The sequence below is a fragment of the Abramis brama genome (assembly GCF_963993115.1).
Source record: "Abramis brama genome assembly, chromosome: 7".
In the NCBI taxonomy this organism is placed as follows: domain Eukaryota; kingdom Metazoa; phylum Chordata; class Actinopteri; order Cypriniformes; family Leuciscidae; genus Abramis; species Abramis brama.
In genome coordinates, this window is record NC_139969.1 from 17,313,008 (window position 1) to 17,335,366 (window position 22,359).

The 22,359-nt window shown below is 37.5% G+C and overlaps 1 protein-coding gene across 1 annotated transcript in view; it reads left to right on the top strand.

Annotated features, from left to right (window-relative positions):
* b4galt2 (UDP-Gal:betaGlcNAc beta 1,4- galactosyltransferase, polypeptide 2) overlaps nucleotides 1–22,359 on the top strand; it is a 104,073-nt gene that overhangs the window by 75,747 nt on the left and 5,967 nt on the right. Inside the window, exons 4-6 of the mRNA XM_084120765.1 lie at nucleotides 9,767–9,954; nucleotides 13,191–13,313; nucleotides 21,515–21,619. Coding sequence (XP_083976891.1) covers nucleotides 9,767–9,954; nucleotides 13,191–13,313; nucleotides 21,515–21,619 — 416 coding nt within the window. The remainder of the gene's footprint in view (nucleotides 1–9,766; nucleotides 9,955–13,190; nucleotides 13,314–21,514; nucleotides 21,620–22,359) is intronic.

Below are 22,359 nucleotides of genomic sequence, written 5' to 3' on the forward strand. Positions count from 1 at the left end.
ACGAAGACCCAAAATAGTCATTGAGAGTTGTGGAACGGCTAGTCTCAGCCTCAGATTGCACGCCCATAGACCATTGGCTAAACGTCTGATGGATAAGGCACACAAAATGGGAAACACTTCAGGAGCTTCGAAGTCAACAACTGATTGGTTGAATGCTGCAGGATTTCCGGGAGACGCGTGTGTCGTGTTCTTTAGCGGTCTGCCTGGAAACCCCTGACCAAAACCCCCTCATGGAAGAAGAAAAATGCTGGATTTTCAAAAGTATGTGAAGTTCATGGCATAGAGTCATTAAAATTCGTCCAAGAGTTTTACATGCTAGTCTGTTATTGTAGTTACATTGACTTGACATTTTTACACTCCTAAACATGACGTTGAACAAAATTGGTTGAATGTGATAGGTTTCTTTACATGTCAGTCAGACGGCCTCTTGGACAGTCCTTGGCCAATTAAAGTTGCTATGAATTCCAGATCTTCTGCCATCAATCTGAATGTCTGGCTATGCAAGACTAAGGAACGGCATATCACTGAGTGTTTCTGTCACTGCATTTGATTATGCAGACGTACAGTATGATAGATGTGATCAAAATCGTACTCCCTGCGAGGTGATTCTGACCTTCGCAGTTGCAGTAGCTCAACCCAGAATGCCCCGTTCTTTCTGTTTACTCGAAAGCCTCACGCTTGGCAGAGAGAAAGATTGGTGAGTGAAGGCATCCTCACTCTTTGTTTGAGTGATTTGTTTATAATGAGAAATTCCTAATTCCCTGTGGGCTGTTAGAATATCATAAAGATTTTGTGTCAGTCGAACAATGTGAACGTGGGCGCTGGTGTTGTGTACTCTAGTAAGTCTTTCTCTAATAATCTGCTCCAAGGCTGATGTAGGCCCATTGATAATCCATATTTAAATGGTGTACTGATAGAACAGCAATAATTCATTGGCCTCTCAAGTACTGGAGAGAATAACAATAACCCTCTTACCATTGTATAGTTATTTTCTCTATGTACCATAACATGCTTTATCCATTTATATATTTCTATCTGCATCTGCCTAGGAGGGAGATAGGAGGAAAGAAGTCAGTCAATGAGATAAAAGCAGTGGTGGACAGAGTACACAAATCAGAACTTGAGTAAAAGTACAGATACCCTAATAAAATATTACTCCAGTTAAAGTATTGAGTACTCCTTTATAATTTTACCTGAGTAAATATTCTTGATTTTTAATGTACTTAAAGGTGCACTATGTAATTTTTAGCGGCATCTAGTGGTGAGGTTGCGAATTGCAACCAACAGAAGTTACGGTGGCCGACAGGAAAATATATCATTGTCTGAGACAGCAGAGATTAGCCAGTTAGGCAATGAGGTTTCTTTACAAAGATAAATTAAGAAATTAGGTTTACTTAATTATTCAGTAAAACGATATGTTATTGCGAATATTATTGTTACTTGTTCATCGTTGTGTCAGTGTTTTATTCGCTGATTTTAGCTAGCTTCTTTGCATGAAGAACAACAGTGACGAAACGCGTTTGTCCGTTTAGGGCCACTGTAGAAACATGTCGGCGCATTTCAATGTAAGGGGACCCGTGGTGTATGTAGATAGAAATGGCTCATTCTAAGGTAATAAGAACATAACGGTTCATTAAGTAAGGTCTTTATACATCACTTAGTTATGTATATGATATTGCATTTCTGTCAACAGGAAGGAAGGAAGGAAAAGCAAAAGTTAGAAGAGAGCAAAGAGGGAAATAAATAAAGGGAAGGTTGGGGAAGGAAGAGTCGTAATGAAGGTGAAGAAGGAAAGAGTGGTGATTAGAAGGAAGGAATAGAGGAAAAAAAGAAAGAAAAGACAGGAAGGATAAAATGATCTTTCAGAGGAATGAAGAAAGAAAATGAAAGGAGGGAAAGTATGAATGAAGAAAGGGGAAGGAAAAAAGAAAATGGATGGAAGAAAAGCAATAGAGGTGGAAAGAAGGAAGAAAGCAGGAACATTGATGGAAGGAAGGAAAGAATGAAGAAGGAAAGAAAATGGAAGGAAGGCAAGAAAGGAGGAGGCAACAATAGAGGGAGAGAAACCAATGAGGTGGAAGTAAGAATAGAATGAAGTAAGAAAGAAGGAAAATGGATGGAGGGAAAGAAAGAATGAAGAAAGACGATAGAAGAAAGAAAACAGAAAGAAGGAAGGAAGGAAGGGAGAGAGAGAGAGAGAAACCATATAGGCTGGAAGGAAGGAAAGTGAAAAGATGATGTTGATAGGAAGGAATGAAGAATGATAGATAGGAGGAGAGAGAGAAAGTGAGGAATGAAAGAAGGGAGTAAGAAAGGAAGGAGGAGTAAAGAAGAAACTAATAGGCAGAGTGTGCTCTGATCCGGCCTAATGAATCCATCTGATAGCAGCAGCTCGTTTCGTCTGTCTTTTTGCCATACTAATCCTTGTGATGTCAGGCTATTGATGAAATGGAGACAACCTCAAATTGAATTCTCAGAAATAGCTAGGGTTTGTCTGTAAACTGCCTTTCTTCTGAGCTTCCATAGCCACTGTTTCATTACTGTAAATTAGGCCTTGTTTACACTGTCAGTGAAATGTGACCCAATTCCGATTTTTTGCTCATATGTAACACAGATCGGATGTGTTCTATGACAGTGTAAACAGGAACAAAACGCATGCTTTCGGATATTTTGAGATCAGTTTCAGGCCTCATTCATATGTGGAAAGAAATCCGATATATGCCAATGCGACTGTCATGTAAACAGGCAGATCGGATTTTCTGAGGCATTAGGCACGTCTCCGTGGTTTAATGTCGAGAGAAACCCCGGCGCGCATCTGCAAAGGGACGGATGGACCGACGAAACATGTCGTTGTAGGAGAGGAATGTGGACAAACGTTGACACAACATCAAATGTTGGCTTGCTCATCCTAAAGTTTCGGACCCACTGCTCCTCGTTAAAGCCAATATTTAAACAGAATATGCTCCCGCCAGTCCTGAGATCTCTCTCGCACTCAATAACTGAAGCATGAGCAAAGGCTGCAATGGTGGCACTTTTCGTCCTCCTCCGCCTCAAAATCATGGTGATGTTTGGTGAACTTTGCTTATATCGCAGAGCTAGCATCAAGCATATTTCGCGTTCGTCCATCTGAGAATTTAACCCTTTAAGCATGTGCAATGTTTCAGATAGTATGACAAGTGTAAACACATGAACCGGATATGGGTCACAGTTGAAAGAACGTGTAAACGGACGGTCAAAAAATTCGGATAAAGGTAACAAATCAGAATTGGGCATCAAGACCTGCAGTGTAAACGAGGCCTTAGTTTGCCTGGCCGGTCGCCAGCGCTACCTCATCCTCGGGCTCAGAGCCTCTCATCCAGCCATTGATAAGACATGAACGTATGTCTGAAGCATGGTTTTAATGAAGGCCTGCTCATTGTACAGTAGTTGTCAGGTACAGCAGCAGCGAGGAACAGTAATGAGGCAACGCTCTCCTAAATCAAAGCAACTTTCAAAACAAGCTAAGTGTAATAGCACAACTTCCAGCAGTGCGTTAGCAGCACAGTTGTTCAACAGCGAGAAACGTCAGGCTGTTTTTCTGAGCTTAATGCTTGCCAGCAGTTCCGTAGAGAGCTGTTATTTCCTGTGAGTATTTTAGAAGTAGTACTGACTATACAAACCATTTCTAGCGAGCAGGAAAAAAATAGGTCACAACAAGAGAGCCTGTCAAAATGTAGCGCGTATAAAACACTCACTGAAAGTGGTCTGTTGACTTTAGCATGCTTGTGCAACATATGGTGTCCTCATTTAGGTGAGATAGAGTTTCTGGGGATGGTGTGGCATAGCGGTTGTTCATCTGGACTGGTTAACCGGAATCCGCAAGGAGTGATCTGTGATCAAGACACTGATGCTCAGGTGGCTGCAGGGCGGTTCGTGTCATTAGTGTACTTTCAGTCACTTTGGATGAAGGCCTCAGCTAAGTGAATCCTCAGCAAGGAAAAATTAGTGCTGAAAAGACATGGACACACATGAATCACGCAAGGTGATTTACTAAGGTTTGCACTAGTCAATTTACTGGTACATTATTTACCTTCCAAATTGGAATTGCGCTCTCACGCCAATCTGCCCTGTTTAGTCAATCTGGCCCTTAGTTTTTCAAGTTTTAAATGTTCTTTACTGTGTTTATAGGACTGATATTGATACAGTTTATTTTTGTTTAAGAGAATAACATTTATTTTCAGATTTTTGACAAAAGTAAATTGATCATTAAACCACAAGAATACAAACATGAAATGAATTATGAATATTTAAATATTTTTATTATTATTATTTTGTATTCAGAAGTATTTAATCGTATTATTATTATTAACAATTTTTGCATTGTTATTATTAATTATGTATAATATATTCATAGTGTGCATTGCTTGTATTATTGTAGTTTAATGATTGTTAGATTTAATGATTGCAATTGTCAGAATGCAGTAACAAAAATATTAAAATTATTGAAAGGAAATATAAAAAGCAATTATTTAATCATTATTGTTATTATTATTATTATGATTATAATCGTTGTTTATGGCAATACATTTATTTAAAGTTGATATAAAAATATATATATATGGGGCCAGTTGAGGCAAGTAAAAAATTTAGCCAAAAAAAATCCTTACTGTTGAGCTTTGGAGGCTTCCTTTTTCTCCTCTATGTCCTTTCACTCTATCTCTCACGCACACTTTCCCTGTAACTCAGGTTGATCCGGCTCACTCCAGATTTTTTTTTTTGTCCCCTCTTCTTCACTAGTCTTCAGCTCTGGCATCGATAGCACACTGGATGATATGGTCAGCCTGCTGTGGGACTGATAATGCAGGCTTACACACACACATCTCTGCACACACACACCTGCACAAGAAAATGCACAATGCAATCTCTCAGGATGAGCCCTGGTCCTAATCTGTCTCCATAGCAACGGGGTCCGGGTAGGATTCCCTGGTTGGCCTTGAGTGTGCCGCTAGGAATCCTGCCTCATGACTTAGAGCGAGCACGGGATTGTGATTAGCTATCAGTGTGATCATCAGATAAAAAATACAGCTAATTGCTTCTCAGAGAGCAAGTATTGAGCAACTGACATGGTTACGATAAGCTTATAGAAGAAGGAGACTCTAGCTGGAGGCCGATGTGACTCTCAGACCTCAAGCTGAGTGGTTTAAGTCTTGGTTAAGAAACAGAGTCGGTCGTACTTCTCAGTGTGGTATGGAAAGAGGGAGGCTGTTTTATTTACTGAGCTCGAGCTAAGAATGATTTTCCTCTGACTGCAGGGGAAAACAACCTTCAGTGGAGATACATTTCAGTTTGTAATGGGTTATAGATCAAACTTATATGAGGATTTATATAACCATATTCATGTACCATGGTATTTTACATGGTACTCTAAAGTATTCCAGAGAATGCCATGTTTTTAACTTTTTTATTTTTTTATTTTTTGTTACCACGTCAATCAGTATGGATATTTCTACGGTCAAATAGGCATTTAAAAAATAAATAAATAAATAAATAAATAAATAAATAAATAAATAAAAATTCATACTTTTATTTAGCAAGGATGCACTGTTGGCCTACTGTATGTAATGTTACAAAAGTTGTTACAAAAAAATGCTGTTCCTTTGAACTTTCTATTCCTTAAACAATCCTGAAAAAAATGATCACAATTTCCACAACAATATTAAGCAACTGTTTAATAAAACATTATGTACAACATTAATAAAACTGAGAAATGTTTCTTGAGCACTAAATCAGCTTATTGAAATTAGGCTGCCTTCACATACAATCATCAGAGTTTTTTCAACAACAGCTACATCGCCTTGTCTTGTTGTTAAAGTAGTGCATATTAACATATATGAATAACCATTTGAAGCATATTGTATGTTTTATACACAGCTAAAATAGCTTGTATTTGACAACAATTCCAGAATCGGTAGTATAGCATGTGAAGGCAGCATTTTTTCTGAAGGATCATGTGACACTAAAGACTGGAGTAATGATGCTGAAAATACAGATTTACCATCGCAGGAATAACATTTTATATATTGTATAAAATATATTAAAATAGAAAATAGTTATTTTAAATTATAATAATATTTCACTGTATTGCTGTTTTTACTGTATTTTAACATAAGAGATGTTCAAAAACATTACACAGATCTTATATATGTAAGCAATACTCTACGAGAGGCTGTGCTGTATCGTGAATAAGTCACGGCTGAAGGGCGTTGTTAAGCACGACATCTGGATTAAATTAGTCTGTCACCAATTATGATAGTAATTGGCAGAATAATTGTTTACTCTAATTATTACCATCAATACATTTAATCATTGATTGATCATTGGTGTCTAATTTATAAAAACAGAAAATCATTAGTGCTGGGAAGTGAAATCATATCATCATTTACATGTTGGGAAAACATGAGGGTAAGTAAATAACAATTTTTTGGGTAAACTGCCCCTTTAACTCAAGAACTGAACAATTAAATGAGTGTCCTACTACAAATGCACATATGATCCACACTACAACAAATAAAGCAAACTATAGACATACAACTACAGTGAGATTAATGAATTCGTTCAGACATCGCATTTGGAAAGATGCAGAACAATGGAAAAAAGGAGGCACAATGGTTAAAGATGTCCATCTAAGCATGTAGAAGAACAAGCTTTTCATCTTTTTCATCACTACCACCGGTGGGAGAGTTCGATCGCATATTGCACGTAATTACAATTTCAAAATGTTTACTTAAGTCTAAAACATATTTACCTTAATAAACATATTCTCAAGATTTATATTCGTGATTTGCGAAATGAATCATTCACACCTCTTCACGGACCAGTTTGACAAATTCATAGGAACCAAACTGACCAAAAGATTCATTTGCGAACTGGATATCGCTATGACGGATCAGAAAGGATTGCTTTGCACTTTGCAGCTACAAATGTAACAAAAGGGTCTGGACAAATGTATCGGAGTAAAAGTAAAAAATTTCTCTTTTATATGTAGTAAAGTAGAAGTCAACAAAAATATTTATATTTGAGCAAAGTACAAATCAAAAACTGTACTTAATACAGTAAGAAAGTATTTGCACTTCATTACTACACACCACTGAATATAACACTCCCCGGATGAGCCATTGTCCCTGTTGAGGTTAATGACTTAGAACAGGTGCAAGTTGGCTAATGAGGGGAAGGTACTACACCTGTCTCATAATCAACCCTACTTCATGGCGTGTTGGAACCATGCAAATCGAGCCAAACACCCCACAGCTGAAACTTTAGAATGATTGCTTAGCTCCGACGATCGTTTTTCGAAAAAATAATTACACTTTTTTTTGTTTCAAAACCATCTGTTCATGATGTCCACATATCCTCCGTCTTGGAGCTGGTTTCTTGGATGAGAAATACTAAGTCGTGAGCATGTCCTTATTATAAATCTGTCGTTTTTAGCGAGGTGTGTTAATACCAGACATCTACTGCTGTGTTTGCCTGATCTGCCTGCCACCTCACAAGAAATAAATCTTAATAAACTAGTAAAAATTATCCCAGTAATGTTTAATGAGCACCCTTGCTGGTGAAAAAAAATCTATTTTACGTCTCTTAAAGATATTGCCTTATCTGCCTCCCTCACTCTTTCTCCATTTATCTCTGGTATATTGAAGTTCCTTTCTCCTCTAGGCCTCTGAGAGAATTAAAGTTAGGATAAATATTGATAGAAGCTAGAAGTCACTTAGTATCAAGTTATTTTCCTTACTTTTTTAGCATCAGCGCCGTGAAATAAGATTTCACTTGCTAAAGCTTTGCTTGAGAGGTGCTTCTGTTTGCATCCAATGCCGTTCATCACTGTTTACAGCCGCTGTTGTTCAGTGAATGCCGCACTCCAAAGGCTCACATAATATGCATTGATATTGCTTTTGTAGTGCTGATCCACAAGCATTGCGCTGAAAAGGCAGTAGATTTGTGGCAGTAGTTCACACCTTTGGATTATTAGGCCAAATCTCAGGCATTACAGGATTACATGGGATTATTGTCACACTGGATTATTTGTTTAGACACCACATGGTGTTATGATGTTGAATGGCCTCCCATTCAGTGTATTTATAGACTTTAATTGCACCAAATTAGAGTGCTGAATGCTTATTTTAATGAAATGTGCAAGCTCTATCTCAGAGTAAAATATTACAGTTACAGTGCAAATGGTAACGCTTTTCAATAAGGTCTCATTTGTTAACATTTGTTGCTGTTTTTATTCATCTTTGTTAATGTTAGTTAATAAAAAACATTGTCATTCATGTTAGTTCACAGTCCATTATCTGATGTTAACAAATACAACCTTTGATTTCAATAATATATTGGTATATATTGAAATAAACATGAACTAAGATTAATGAATTGTTAATTGTTAATTCTTAGTTCATGTTAACAAAAGTCGTTAACTAATAAAACCTTATTGTGAAGTGTTTATCGGTAAATATATACATTTATAATAGCATATTTAAAGGGACACTCCACCCATTTGCACTAAGCTTTGCATTGTTAGAAACCCAGTCATACTATTGAATGGTCGTGCAACACTCTCTCATTTTCCCCTGAGACGGGAGAAATCTGTTATTTACCTCTTACACTTCCTCCCACAATGACGCAAAAATAGTCATTTTGCGTCATTGTCAGAGGAAGTGTAAGAGGGGGGGATTTCTGTTGAGACTACAGACACTCGTTCCTCATCTTTCCCAGGGGGCGGGAACCGCTCACGCTACAGACCTATTACAGATCAGTGGGTGGGACTTTACTCTCTGAAACTGAAAGCAATATCCTCCATCTTGTTTGAAGCTAAGCTAACAGGCGCTGTGGAGACAGATGTAAAGTTATGACAATAGCGGAGGAGAGTACTCAATTATGATATAGAAGAAGAGGATTTCGGAAGTCTGATGCTTGAATCAGGTGTTTGTGGCTACCTTTACAAGCCGCATTATAGCGAAGAGCAGCCGAGGCAGAAGACCTGCCTGCCGCGGACGAGGAGCCCGGACTGGCTCGAGTTAGGGCGGACTGGTGGCGCCGGTGATCTCACTATGCAACTACGAACACAGAGATAAGAGTCCGTCTGCGGCAAAGAATTTCAACGATGACAATTTTGCCTGGACGAAATCTCTGAATCAGACGAGGACACGGACGTTTGTGTTGTGAACTATCCTAGTTTCGCACCGCATATGTTCTGACTGAACATCCAGGTACCATGCAATAATTCACCTTTTCGAAAGAAATAAAAACGAGGAGTAATGCACTAATGAGTTCGCCAACTAACTAGACATTTTGTGTGAAATGAATTTCAAGCTCTGGTGGTAGCTAGCCTTGTAGACGGAAGAGTGATTTATCTTATATGCAGATATGCGCTGTTCTGGATTAGTGGGAGTGGCTTGCGGAGCTGTGCAATGTGGTGCATTGTGGGAGTTGTTGTCTTTCATACAAATGCGTCCTGAAGTTATTTTTTGTCTTTCCTCGGTCACGAAGGCACCAAATTCAAAATTTATTTTACATTTCGACTACATATATGACCCACTTTCAATAAAAAACACTTTCCTATGGGTGGAATGCCCCTTTAAATAAATAAATTATATGTTTATTTTTCATTCTTATTATCATTATATAAAGTGAGATATAAAGTCACAATAAAGAGTTTCAGGTTTTTTTCCCCATCCTTATAGCAATTGAGCTGTTATTTATTAATTTGTTTTTTTCTGTTGTGTTTCAGCTTGGTGAGGAAACCTTTAATCGGGCCAAGCTGCTTAATGTTGGCTACACGGAGGCTCTGAAAGATGCAGAATACGACTGCTTCATTTTCAGTGATGTGGACCTAATCCCTATGGATGACCGGAACCTCTACCACTGTTACGACCAGCCCCGTCACTTCGCCATTGCCATGGACAAATTCGGCTTCAGGTAACATATTTAATATTGAGGGAACCACAAAGAGCAGGAATCCGTTGACACACTGTATATGATACATCATTTTATCTCACGTTTATAATGCTGGTCTATTTTGATCCATAAATAATCAGAACTCTCATATAAAGCCTGGAAATGCAATAAAATAAAATCAGTGGCATGTTTTATATGAATTTAATATCCTTGTAGAATTGTGGCTTTGCCTGAGTTTATTACAAATATGCTGGGCTGCATTTGTTGCTATTTACATATATATTAATAGACGGCATGTCTGTATTTGTCTTTGTTTCTTTGCAGAGAACAGAGTCAGTTAATCAAACAGCCAAAGCTTGAGGGCTGTCTGTCAAAGCCTGTGCTTCTGATGATTAATTGCTTTTTTATATGTCTTATGACGCTTTGTCATCTTGAGAATGCAGCTGAATTATAATGTATCAAAAGTTCATTTGTCAGGTGCTGTGGCAGTCTAGACAGACCTGGAGCTTTCACAAGCATATGTATTCATTTTTCAAGGCAGACAATTTTTTAGCTGAGACAGACCAGTTCTCTTTAAATGTAATAGCTGGAGATATTAGAACAATGGTGAAGGTCCTCCGTATTATGTTTTTTTTATATATTGTCGAACTTGAAATTAATTTTGTCTGTCTTCTGTCGGCAAGAAGACACGTTGGCCTTTGCTCCGTGGTGTTTAATTTCCTGTCTTTGTGTGAGCGGCTGAAAGGGCCAAGACAATCTTAACTCTGTGCCTTCCTTTGCCATCCTCTGGGAATTCACTTGCATTCACACAAAGGGAATAGGGAACACCTCTGTCTTAAAATGTAAGCAGTGAAGTTAGACCAGTTAGTCCAATAACTAGTTACCAATCAGTTGAATTGATATGTGTAACATATTTAATGAAGGATTAAAAAGTAGTTGCTGTTATTAATTTATTATTAATTTATTTTATTTTATTTTATTTTAATTTATTTATAAACAACCAAATAATAATTATATGATGATAACATATTATTATTATTATATTTGTATGTTTTTAATTGGTTTTGTATTATTGTACACATTATATATATGTATTTTATCAGTTTGTTTATTGGTGCAGTTACTGCATTTTGCTTTTGTATGGCAGTAAAATCAACCTGCTTATTGACTGCCTTAGCAACATCAGTGGCCATTGATAAGAAAATGATGGGTCTCATTCACTAAGTGTGCGTACGCACAAATTTGTGAGTGTACAAGCGATTTTAAGAACAAAAATATAACAAATATCCTATACAAAAATATAGGAAAAACTGAAACCACACAAACGCAAAAAGCACTTACTCTGTACGGACTTATAGTCGTGTTAGGATGAAATGTAACTTCTGAACACGATTATAATTATATTGAAGTATGTTGCATTAATTGTATTATATCATCCACATATACAATATAGCTTCAGGTGCGAAGTTTCTCTGAATAACGCAGATATACGTGTATGTACAGCTGGCTAAGGAGAGGTCTGTAATCTGGGTCTGTATAAAAGGTGTTTATTGTGAGAACTGGTGAGAATGGCACACTTGGCATTGCTCAAAGATCGGGCGAAAGTGTGTCTGCAAACAGCCGCAAGTTTGACGATAGTGACGAAAGGCTGCAAAGAAAGCATGTGTGGAAAGCCCTTATATGGAGATGGTTTGGGCGTGTCTTATGCAAATGACACGCGGCCGCTCATTTAGAATACTCTGAATTCACTAACAACAGAACGATGTTAAGAACAAATTAATCTGCGTTGAATGCATTGTGAATCAGGCGGAGATTTTTTGTGAGAAACTGTCCTGTGCGTACAAATACGAAATAATCAACTGCACGCAATTATTAGTGAATGAGACCCAATCTTTTCCTTCATTTTTATTCAGAGCCACGTTTCATCAAAGCTCTGTCTCAGCAGTTAACAAAACTACAGTACCTGCTTAGTGTTGTTGCAAAATTTGAACTTGGTTTTTATTTCTCAGTGGACAGCCAGACAATATGTTACAAAACAGATGCCACTGACTTTCTCCGAGCCGTGAACTGCCTTCAACTGTCAGTGGGATAGTAATTCCGTTTTCTCTGTGATTGATTCACACTATTGGTTTGTGTCTCCAGTCTGAGGAGGCCTTAACATTGCTGTATTTAATAAGTGGGGCACCTTTAGAGAATCGCACGCTCTCAGACCATGAGCCTGTGAAGAAACTTCAGCCATACTGTTTCTGTGAAGACTTCTGCTGTAGCAGATGGCCTCATTAATTTTAGCTTGTTGTCTTTTAACGCGAGGTTGCTGCGTGCACAAGCAAGTGTTTAGTGTGTGTGTGTGCGCGCGTGCCTGTAGGTTCTTGCTTCTCTTTCTCCCTTATGTCGCACATTTGTTTGCGTGGGTGGATGTGGTTGCTGTCATTGGTACACATTGCAGTAGCCCAAGGCGAACCCCAGGTGGATACCCATGATGCACCTGCCAGCCCATAGCCCAGTGGGCCTCTTAAAAGAGAAGACATGGATACAATGTTTTCAACCACTTAATGCTTTTCCAGACTATATTCATCCAGTAAAGCATTTCTTTGAAGGCTTCGAACACTTGCTTTAAATATAAATCTGTGGTTTCATATCGCTCTGTGGTTTAAAGGTCAAAAACATGACTTCGTTCTGAGAACCACCAAGGCCTTTTAATTCATCCTTTTTGACTCGCAATGGAGTATGTATATTTATATCAGCCTTTAATCCTGTAGACGATGATTCCTTTGATAATTCTCATCTGACAGTGGCCTCTTGCACCGTGAGCTGTATTCCTACAAGCGGAGACGGATTCTACAGTTTACGGCGCACTTAAGCTTTTACAGGGCCTTCTTAGAGTTGTGTAGCTTAACTGACGGGCCTGTGGGGTGGCAGCCAGGAGACTGATGAAAGACAGTTGAAAGAAGGATCAGATATCATTTGAAAATGTTGAATCCCCTGTGGGAGGACTCTGTGGCTCTCTAGAATCACTCATACAAGATGCAATTTTGTCAAATTCGAATGCTTCGGTAGGCTGACTAAAGGGCTCAGTTCAGAGAACTGAACCTACAGAATGGTGTTCCCACTCTAGACTTGAATCAAAAATCAAATCTATTGGGAATCCAAAGCCTTTAACCATACATTCCAGACAAGAATATACCATTTGAGGCAGTCATTAGAGGCTGAAATGTGTATCAACTGAATAAATGACTGTGCTCTGTTCCTTCTTGCAGGCTGCCCTATGCAGGGTACTTTGGAGGGGTGTCCGGCCTTAGCAGAAAACAGTTCCTCAAAATCAATGGCTTCCCAAATGAGTATTGGGGCTGGGGAGGTGAAGATGACGACATATACAACAGGTAAGTCCATAAATATGCCATCTTTCTCTTTTATAAGTGCCTTAGCCCTGGTCATTTAAAGTCACGATAAAACAAAAATAATGTCAGATGTTTTCTCCTGTTTTTGGGATGTCATTTTGTTTTGAGGTCTGGTAGACAGTGTTTGAAATGTTCTAGACAGGCTTTTAAAAAGTCATGAGTAAGCATGCGTCATCAGGAACAGTCTCTTTGTCGCTGAACAGTGTTCTTGCACTGTTTCTAGGGTTTTTTTTCTTTCTCTGGGTTATGCAGCTCTGCAGGGAGGAGCCATTTATTCTCGCCGCTCACAAATCTACACCATGTCCAGACAGAAACGTGTGAATAGATGATGCTCTGCTGCCTGATGCCTGTCTCTCCAGATAATGAATAGCTGCGTGTTCACTAGCTATCATTTTTCCCCGCTCAGGTGATGAGAGAGCAAAACCTGCAGTATATCAGGGCACACACGCTCTTGCAACAGCGATAACACTCGTGGAGAAATGTCCCATATGTCACTCTTTTCAGTTGTTTGGAGTTGCATTGATAGTATATGGCGGAAACTGGATGGTGTGATAAAGCACACCATTATCTTTTTCTGCCTTTGCCAACTGCTTTTGTGACACAATTGGATTGATTATATAAGTAAAAATAAGCATTATAGCTTGATATAAACAAGCAAGAGCTTCCCCTGAGATCTCCTCCTGAACTGAGCTGTTTTTATTTGGAGGATATAAATAACTCAATGTTGTTTTGAAGGAGTTTATTTTTGTGGCTCTTATATATATATATATATATTTCATGAATATTTATTATCTGTTGATCTTTTTGGACTTTCTTACTGCTCATTTTATGTTTTAGTTGTGTTGAAATGAGCACTTCTGCCAGGACAACAAATTAAAAATGTATATATTTAAATTTCTGTTTCATTTGATGTTGATACAATATTTAAACACACTACAAGTTTGAGGTCAGTAAGATTTTTTTAATGTTTCAAAGGAAGTCTCTTATGCTCACCAAGGCTGCATTTATTTGATCAAACATACTGTAAAACAGTAATATTGTGAGATTATTACAATTTAAAATAACTGATTTCTATTTTAATAGGTTTTAAAATTGTATTTATTCCTGTGATGGCAAAGCTGAATTTTCAGCTTCATTACTCCAGGCTTCAGTGTCACATAATCCTTCAGAAATAATTTTAATATGCTGATTTGATGCTCAAGAAATATTTCTCATTATTATGAATGTTGAAAATGGTTGTGCTGCTTCCCCATTTTGTGTGTGTGTGTCTTTAAACAGTGATGATTTTTTTTTTTCTTCAGGATTCTATGATGAATAGAATGTTCAAAAGAACAGCATTTATTTAAAATAGAAAACTTTTTATATTATAAATGTGTCTTCACTTTTAATGCTCCTTGCTAAATATAACTATTATAATTTATTTTAGAAAAAAAATAATATCCCAAACTTTTGAACTGTAGTGTAAATATTAAACATGTACACACTTATACATGTCTATGAACTTATTGCATTATACGTTAGAAGCCTTAAGTGGCCATGCATTAATTTTTTATTCTTGTTGTCTAGACGAAATCTCAACAAAACAAAAGTTGTTTTCTTGTGATCTCAGTGTATCTACAACAATAAAGTTGTAGCCGCCTTCTCGGTCTGCAAATCCATAATGCAGTCAATGCCAAGAAAACAAGAAAAAATGGGGAGAAAAACCAAGAGAAAACAACTTTTGAGATCATTGGAATGAGCTCATGTCCAAATCATGAGAAAATTAAGTTCACGACAAAGCAAGATCAAAAATGAAGTGACTTTTAATTGAAAGGAATACAGCACACATTTAAAGCAAAGCATTTCATTAAAATAATTGTATACAATTTAAATGATAAAATATAGATGACTTTACACACGCACTAAAAGGACCAGTAACTGTAATGCTTCTGAGAAATGTAGTTCTATCAAACACTTTTTGAAGCCACTGTGAACTGATATTCAGCTTTGATATATTACTGAAGGATGAATGTGTGCTGTTTCACAGAAAGGGTGATGATATAGTCAGCTGTGAGCAGTTCTTCAAAGATAAGATGTAAGAGTGAATGGCTTGTGGACCCAGCTGTGTGTTCTGCTTCGAATTCCCCGTCTGACTGGTGGAGAGACACGCACAGACTCAGACGCTCGTCCATTTAGGTCCTCTGGGTGGAGGTTTACTCAAACATACTGTCACTTCTCTGGAACCAGTTTGCTGGGGCTCCAGGGACTCCCAGTTCCTGTCAGAACAACTTCCTCTCTTCCCACTTATTTGAAGTTCACCGGTCTGACAGTGTGAGCCCAAGTGCCAATGAACATCCTTCTCTCTAAGCTCGAAATTCTGCAGGCCAGCTTCTTAAAATCTGTCAGTCTGTGCGGACGTGCCCCTCTGCCATTGTTGCTTTAGAAGAGGCATTTGTTTGTAGCTGGACCGTCTCTGTGGACTTGGTTTTTTAGTTTATTTTTGTGAAGGCAGCTGGATTTAGTGTTCAGAATCCTTGTTTCTTGCTGTAGCTGATCCTGCAGTAGTACAGCTGATTCATTGGTGTCTTTTCTAGCCGTAAGGAAGAACTGGAGGCAGGCCTGATCAAAGATGCCACACTGAAATGGAGTAGGAAAGGTCAGCCACCATTGGCAAGAAGCTACTGCAGCCATTTCTGCCCTTGTCTTTTTTATTTGAATGTATGACGGGGTCAGTTGGGTCATTTTGCAGCTGCACTGAAACTGTTAACTTTTACACTGTTTTTGCTATGGTCATAGTTTTTGTCTTTTGATGAAAATATTCTTTAAGTTTAGTAAACAATTTCACCATGTCATACATAGCCAATTTCACTCTGATTATAATGGCTTTTTTATATATATATAATTAATAAACATATATTATATATTGACTTAAACATCTACATTTTATACATTCAAAAGATTGGGGTTGGTAAGATTTTTCAAGTCTCTTATGCTCATTATACAAAAATACAGTGACCGAAATGTAGTCAACAGTATTATTGTAAAATATTATTACAATTTATAATAACTTTTCTATTTTAATATATGTTTAATGTAATTTATTCCTGTGATGGCAAAGCTGAATTTTCAGCATCTTTACTCCAGTCTTAAATGTCACATGATCCTTCAGAAATCATTCTAATTTGAATCATTCTGATTTGGTGCTCATGAAACATTTTATTATCTATGTTGAAATCGTGATGCTTTTTTATAGGACACTTTGATGAATGGAGCAAAAGAACAGCATTTATTTGATATATAATTTTTTTTGTAACTAAGTAAAAGTCTTGAAGGTCACTTTTTATCTATTTAATGTGTTCTTGCTGAATAAAATTAGTATTGATTAAAAAAAAAATCTCACTGAAACCAAACTTTTGAACAGTAGTGCTCATATTTAGTTCACTATTGTAATACAATTTTGTCATTTATTTATGAACGTTTTATTTATTCATTGGCTGTGTTTTGGTGTCCTTTTTCAGTATTTCTATTTATGATCAATATCTGGACAGCAGCCATGCTATCAAACTCCAGATGGACAATCCCTTATAATTGTCGTCAAAAAGTGTTTAATCTTATGGCAGCTTCATAATAATGTTATTTTTAAAATAATAAGTCACCAGAAGAGGCATTATCCATAAAACCTTCTTAATGGATAGAGCAGTCACTATCATGCTCTTCAAGCTGGACAGAAGGTCATGGCTGCATGCATTCGTAGAGTGAAGTCATTGTGGATAGAAATAGCCCAAAGGGATGTGTGTGAGGGAGGATGGTGGACTCAGATTACTGTGTCCTGGCCTCATGCACAGCAAATGGTCCATCAGACTGGCTTGAAACAAAAAAGCGAAGTTAAAAAAGCCTTTGGAGAGTTTTGCTCTCCCCTCTAGCCATGTGGACAGAGAAACAGCCCATCATTCTTTCTTTGATTATCAACATCTGTGTAGTTGGAGAGGATGGAAGCCCTGGAGGGACATTTACCTTACAGTGCAGCAAGGAGAAAATGTAAGGCAGTAGACAGGTGTGCTTCACTGTGGATTTTAAGTTTATATTTTATAGTTATGAACAACTCTTGGGAAGATTGGACTAAAACGAGCAGTCTATTTTTGACCGCGTTCAACAGTCCCAGTCTGAGTTTGTGTGCCATTCCAGGGGCATGTAGAGATACACGAGTATAATGCATGATATCAAATTCAACCCAAAGTAGTTAGTTGGAGTTTTATAAAAATAAAAAAAAATCAAAGTTGCAATTGTTTAAATGTTTAAATGCATCTATTCATTTGTAACTGGCACTCGTAGTCCTCCGTAAAATAACAGTCAAACATATAAATATAGCTTATTAAATATTGTTTTATGTATTAAAAAGCTATTATGTATTATACAGTATATTCTGTACAGTAATCAGTACAGTACTATTTTATTCCAAACAGTTGATGAGCAAAAAACAGAGAGGGAAGGGTAGTGTGTTTGGGGAGGGCTGCAATGGAAGAAGAAAGCCAGACAAGGTCAGTCATTCTGCCATATTGTATGTATCCCTCCCTTTCTCTCTTACTAGTTCCCTCTCTTTCCTCACCCTCTGTTTGTCTGTCTCACTCCCTGTATCTCTGACCTATCTTTTATTCCGGCTCCTTTCCCATTTCTGCACTGCCAGCAAGACATGAAGTAATAGTAATGATTCCATTTCCCCTCCACTCCGAGGGTCTAATGCAATTAAACGAACTGCAGGGAGAAAGAAAGAAAGGACATCTAGAAAAATTCTCAGTTAATTCAATCAAGGAAAAACAGATCTCCAGTCAACACTATTCATTATTACATCAGCATTCAGGCAAACATTACCTTAATTAAAAAATGGACTTTTTGGCTAATAGAAACAGTGTTAGCTATTTCATCGTATCACTTATGGTACAATAGTAATGCTTGAGTTCTGTTTTTTTTTTTTTTTTTTTTTGAGTAATGAGTGTTTCCCACCTATTTTCCACTTTTGCTCTCTTCCTGCAGGTGTTTTGATGCGTTCTTTGCCTCTAAGGCTGAGATAAATTTAGCAAATTAGTTTGTTACCAAAAAAACAAAAATAATTTTTCTATGCAGTGGCAAAGAATTCACAAATCATATATTTGAAATGGATTTCTATGGTCTTTATACGGCACAGCATTTTACTTTTTCCCCAATCAAACGACTCTCAAAAGCACGACGGCCCCAGCGTAATCACAGCTGTCTGAGCCGAGCGTGAAAGGCCAGAGAGTTCAAGGAACACTGCTGCGAACGAATCGCCCAGTATGATATGAAAATGCTCGCCGAATATGTGTGTATAATATGCATAATAATGAACACAAATCCAGCATCTTGCTTGAGGCTCATGGCTGTTTAGCCAAATTACTGCAGGTGTCCAGAACAGGAGCCAACCAAATAGTAATTACAAACATAGACACGGTTATCTGAGCTTTTTTGTCATCTTTTTATGCCTCCTTCAAATACCTGGAACTGAACTGATTCCAGCCAAAACTCAAATCAAAGCAGAAGAGCTAAAATAGCTTCTCACCCAGCAATGCAGTTGAGCAAAATTCAGATATGAGACATTCATAAATAGTCAATGTTCTTAGATTGCAAAATAATGTTTTCATTATCAGTATTTTTGTCTTGTCCAGTAAAATATTTAAACATCTTTAAAATTGTATAAGATAGTAAAAAACATTTTTTCAGGTACTTTTCTCATTGCCTAATGTTTCATGATTTTTAATAATATCTCTGCATGGTTTTGCTGTTTGAATCGTATAATCAGATATTATGAGTCCTGGGTCTGACTTGATCACAAATATAACCACAAATAGTACAGAAAATACACACTTCACCTATATATATATATATATAATATAGTTCTAGCACATCCCACAGATGCTCAATTGGCATTGATTAAGGCGTCAAGGTGACACCTTGAACTCTTCATCATGTTCCTCAAACCATTCCTGACCAATGTGTGCAGTGTGGTAGAGTGCATTATCCTGCTGAAAGAGGCTTTCACTTCCACCAGGGAACACCATTGTCATGAAGGGATGTACCTGGTCTGCAACAATGTAGGCCAGCAGCCATATCACCCTGTAGCCCAAGACTGGTTGCCCACTGAAGCTAAGCGGGGTTGAGCCTGATCAGTACCTGGATGGGAGACCTCCTGGGAAAACCAGGATGCGGCTGGAAGAGGTGTTAGTGAGGCCAGCAGGGGGTGCTCACCCTGTGGTCTGTGTGGGTCCTACTGCCCCAGTATAGTGATGGGGACACTATACTCTCAAAGAGCACCGTCTTTCGGATGAGACGTAAAACCGAGGTCCTGACTCTCTGTAGTCACAAAAAATCCCAGGATGACTTTCGAAATGAGTAGGGGTGTAACCATGGCATCCTGGCCAAATTTGCCCCTTGGCCTCTGTCCATCATGGCCTCCTAATCATCCCCATATACAGTGTGTATATATATATATATATATATATATATATATATATATATATATATATTAATTGGCTTCATCACTCTGTCTCCTCTCCACCAATAAGCTGATGTGTGGTGGGCGTTCTGGCGCAATATGGCTGCCGTCGCATCATCCAGGTGGATGCTGCACATTCGTGGTGGTTGAGGAGATTCCCCCTTCGCTGAGAAAAGCGCTATATACATGTAATGAATTATTATTATTATTATTATTATTATTATTATGTTTAGGTAAGGTGGCATGTGTCAAATTTACGTCCACATGAATGGTTTCCAGCAGAACATTGCCCAGAGCATCACACTCCCTCCACAGACTCATCGAACCAGATCCAGTTCTCGCTTCACCTGTGACTGGTCATAATGTTTAGGCTCATGTTAATACTTTGGTACTTGAGAATACCCTGTAAATCCCATTAATATATTATTAAATATATGGAAATGCCATGGAACATGATAATCATTCAGTAATATAGTATCAAAGCACCATCGCTCTACATGGTCCTTTTTTCTAAGGTGAAGTATTTTGGATCATCCACAATGTGCAGTCCTGTTTTACAGTTGATTTAAAATGGACAAAGAACTGGTTACAAACTACCAAATTAATTTGCATGCAAATGTGGTCACTGTCACGCATCAAGTTTCGTCCTCAGTGACGTTTACAAATCCACTCTATGTCGTCGTCTTTATTGTTTACATTGTCTTTTCTCTCATGATAATCTCAGGCCCTCAGAAATCTCCTTTCTGTTTCTGGGTCAAGAATACCCAGAGATTACCTTCAATCCTCCTAGCTACATTATTTATGACAATGGCCTTGCTCTTGTATTATTAGGATGAGGTGTATATATATATTTAAAAAAAAATTATAAATCATAAAATCCCACACAAACACAGGAATAGGCATGCCCTTATTCTCCTCGGAAGGATTTCCATCTAATCATATACTTTAAGAAAGGCGTCATCCCTCAGAAATGCAACGCGAGGCTCAGAGCTCGAATGACACGATGCTCACATGACAAACATAAGATTTGCACTAATGCCAAGACCTGGAGCCAAGCAGGGAGATTAGAATGGTTGGATTGTTCAAGCAATCCTGAGTCGCTCTAAGCTGTAGTTACTCAAACAAATGGGATTGTACTTCAGCCTGGGTGTGTGTGGAGCTGCATGGTCTGACTGCTCTCTTAAGCAAACATTCCCGACTCAGTTCTCGGCTACTGACTTGTTTTGCTTTGTTTTTCTAATTCTGTCTAGTTTTCTACTCATTTGACATTTTCTGGCATTATTATTATTATTATCATTATTATTAACAATTCTGAATTATTATAAAGTCCATAATAATAATAATAATAATAATAATAATAATAATATTTTAACAACTATTATTATTATTATTATTATTATTAAAATGTTATATTAAAATGTATTGTTGTATTATATTTTGCATTGCATGGTTGTTATTTTATTTGGGGTTAGATGCAAGTACATATAAAGATATAGCACTGTATGTAAGTTCTTCATCAATTTTGGTACATACTTTGAACGTATAGGAAGATGAACACAAAATAAACAGACTGTCACCACGACTATGACAGTCATTAGATGATGTTTTGACTGCGTGAGGCCAATCAGTCAGTCGATATTATGAAACCTCATAGACACTAACTATAATTTTTCTCTATTGTTCTCCCCCTTTCTGTCAGAATCACACTAAATGGGATGAAAGTGTCTCGGCCTGACGTGAGAATCGGCCGCTACAGGATGATCAAGCATGAGAGAGACAAGCACAATGAGCCAAACCCCCAGAGGTAAGACCCTGCTCTCCTGCCACCTCATCGCTGTGCCTGTGAATGCTTAAGATTAAGGAAGTGTTAAATCACACCACTTACAGTATCCTATTCTTGTGACTTATGGATCTAAAACACAGCAGAACCCTTTGCACTGCAGATATAAGACATTATTATGATATTACTGACATTTTACAGTTTTCAGGCAGATTGTATTCTTGCAATTACCTTTACTGCTCCAAACACCATCATGGCAAGTTTTGTTGGTGAACAGGATTGGTCTACCAACTTAGGTCAGCACCAAACCAACAATAACCAGCCTAGACCTGATCTAGTTTCAGCAGTGAGTTATCGTTAAAATTATTGCTGTGCTATTTTTCTATATGAACATAATGTAACATTCAATTCATGTTTGTAATTGACAGTTAAAGGGAGATATGTTTGATTAATTTTAAGTATTTTTTGTTTGATAGTACCTTCTTGTTTATATCTTCAAAAAATTACTGATAAAAATGTGAATTTTTTTAACGTGAAAGACAACACGTTGATATTTAAACTATTTTAATTAAGACATACTGTTGAAGAAAATATGATATTGTAGAGTAGGAAATGTGAGCTCACAATATTTGATTACAAGCATCAAATGTAGTTTATCAGAATATTACAATTTTACTGTTCTGACACAGACCATTAAAGATTAAAACGGCAATTAATATATATGTGTGTGTGTGTGTGTGTGTGTGTCAACAGGGCCACTGTGG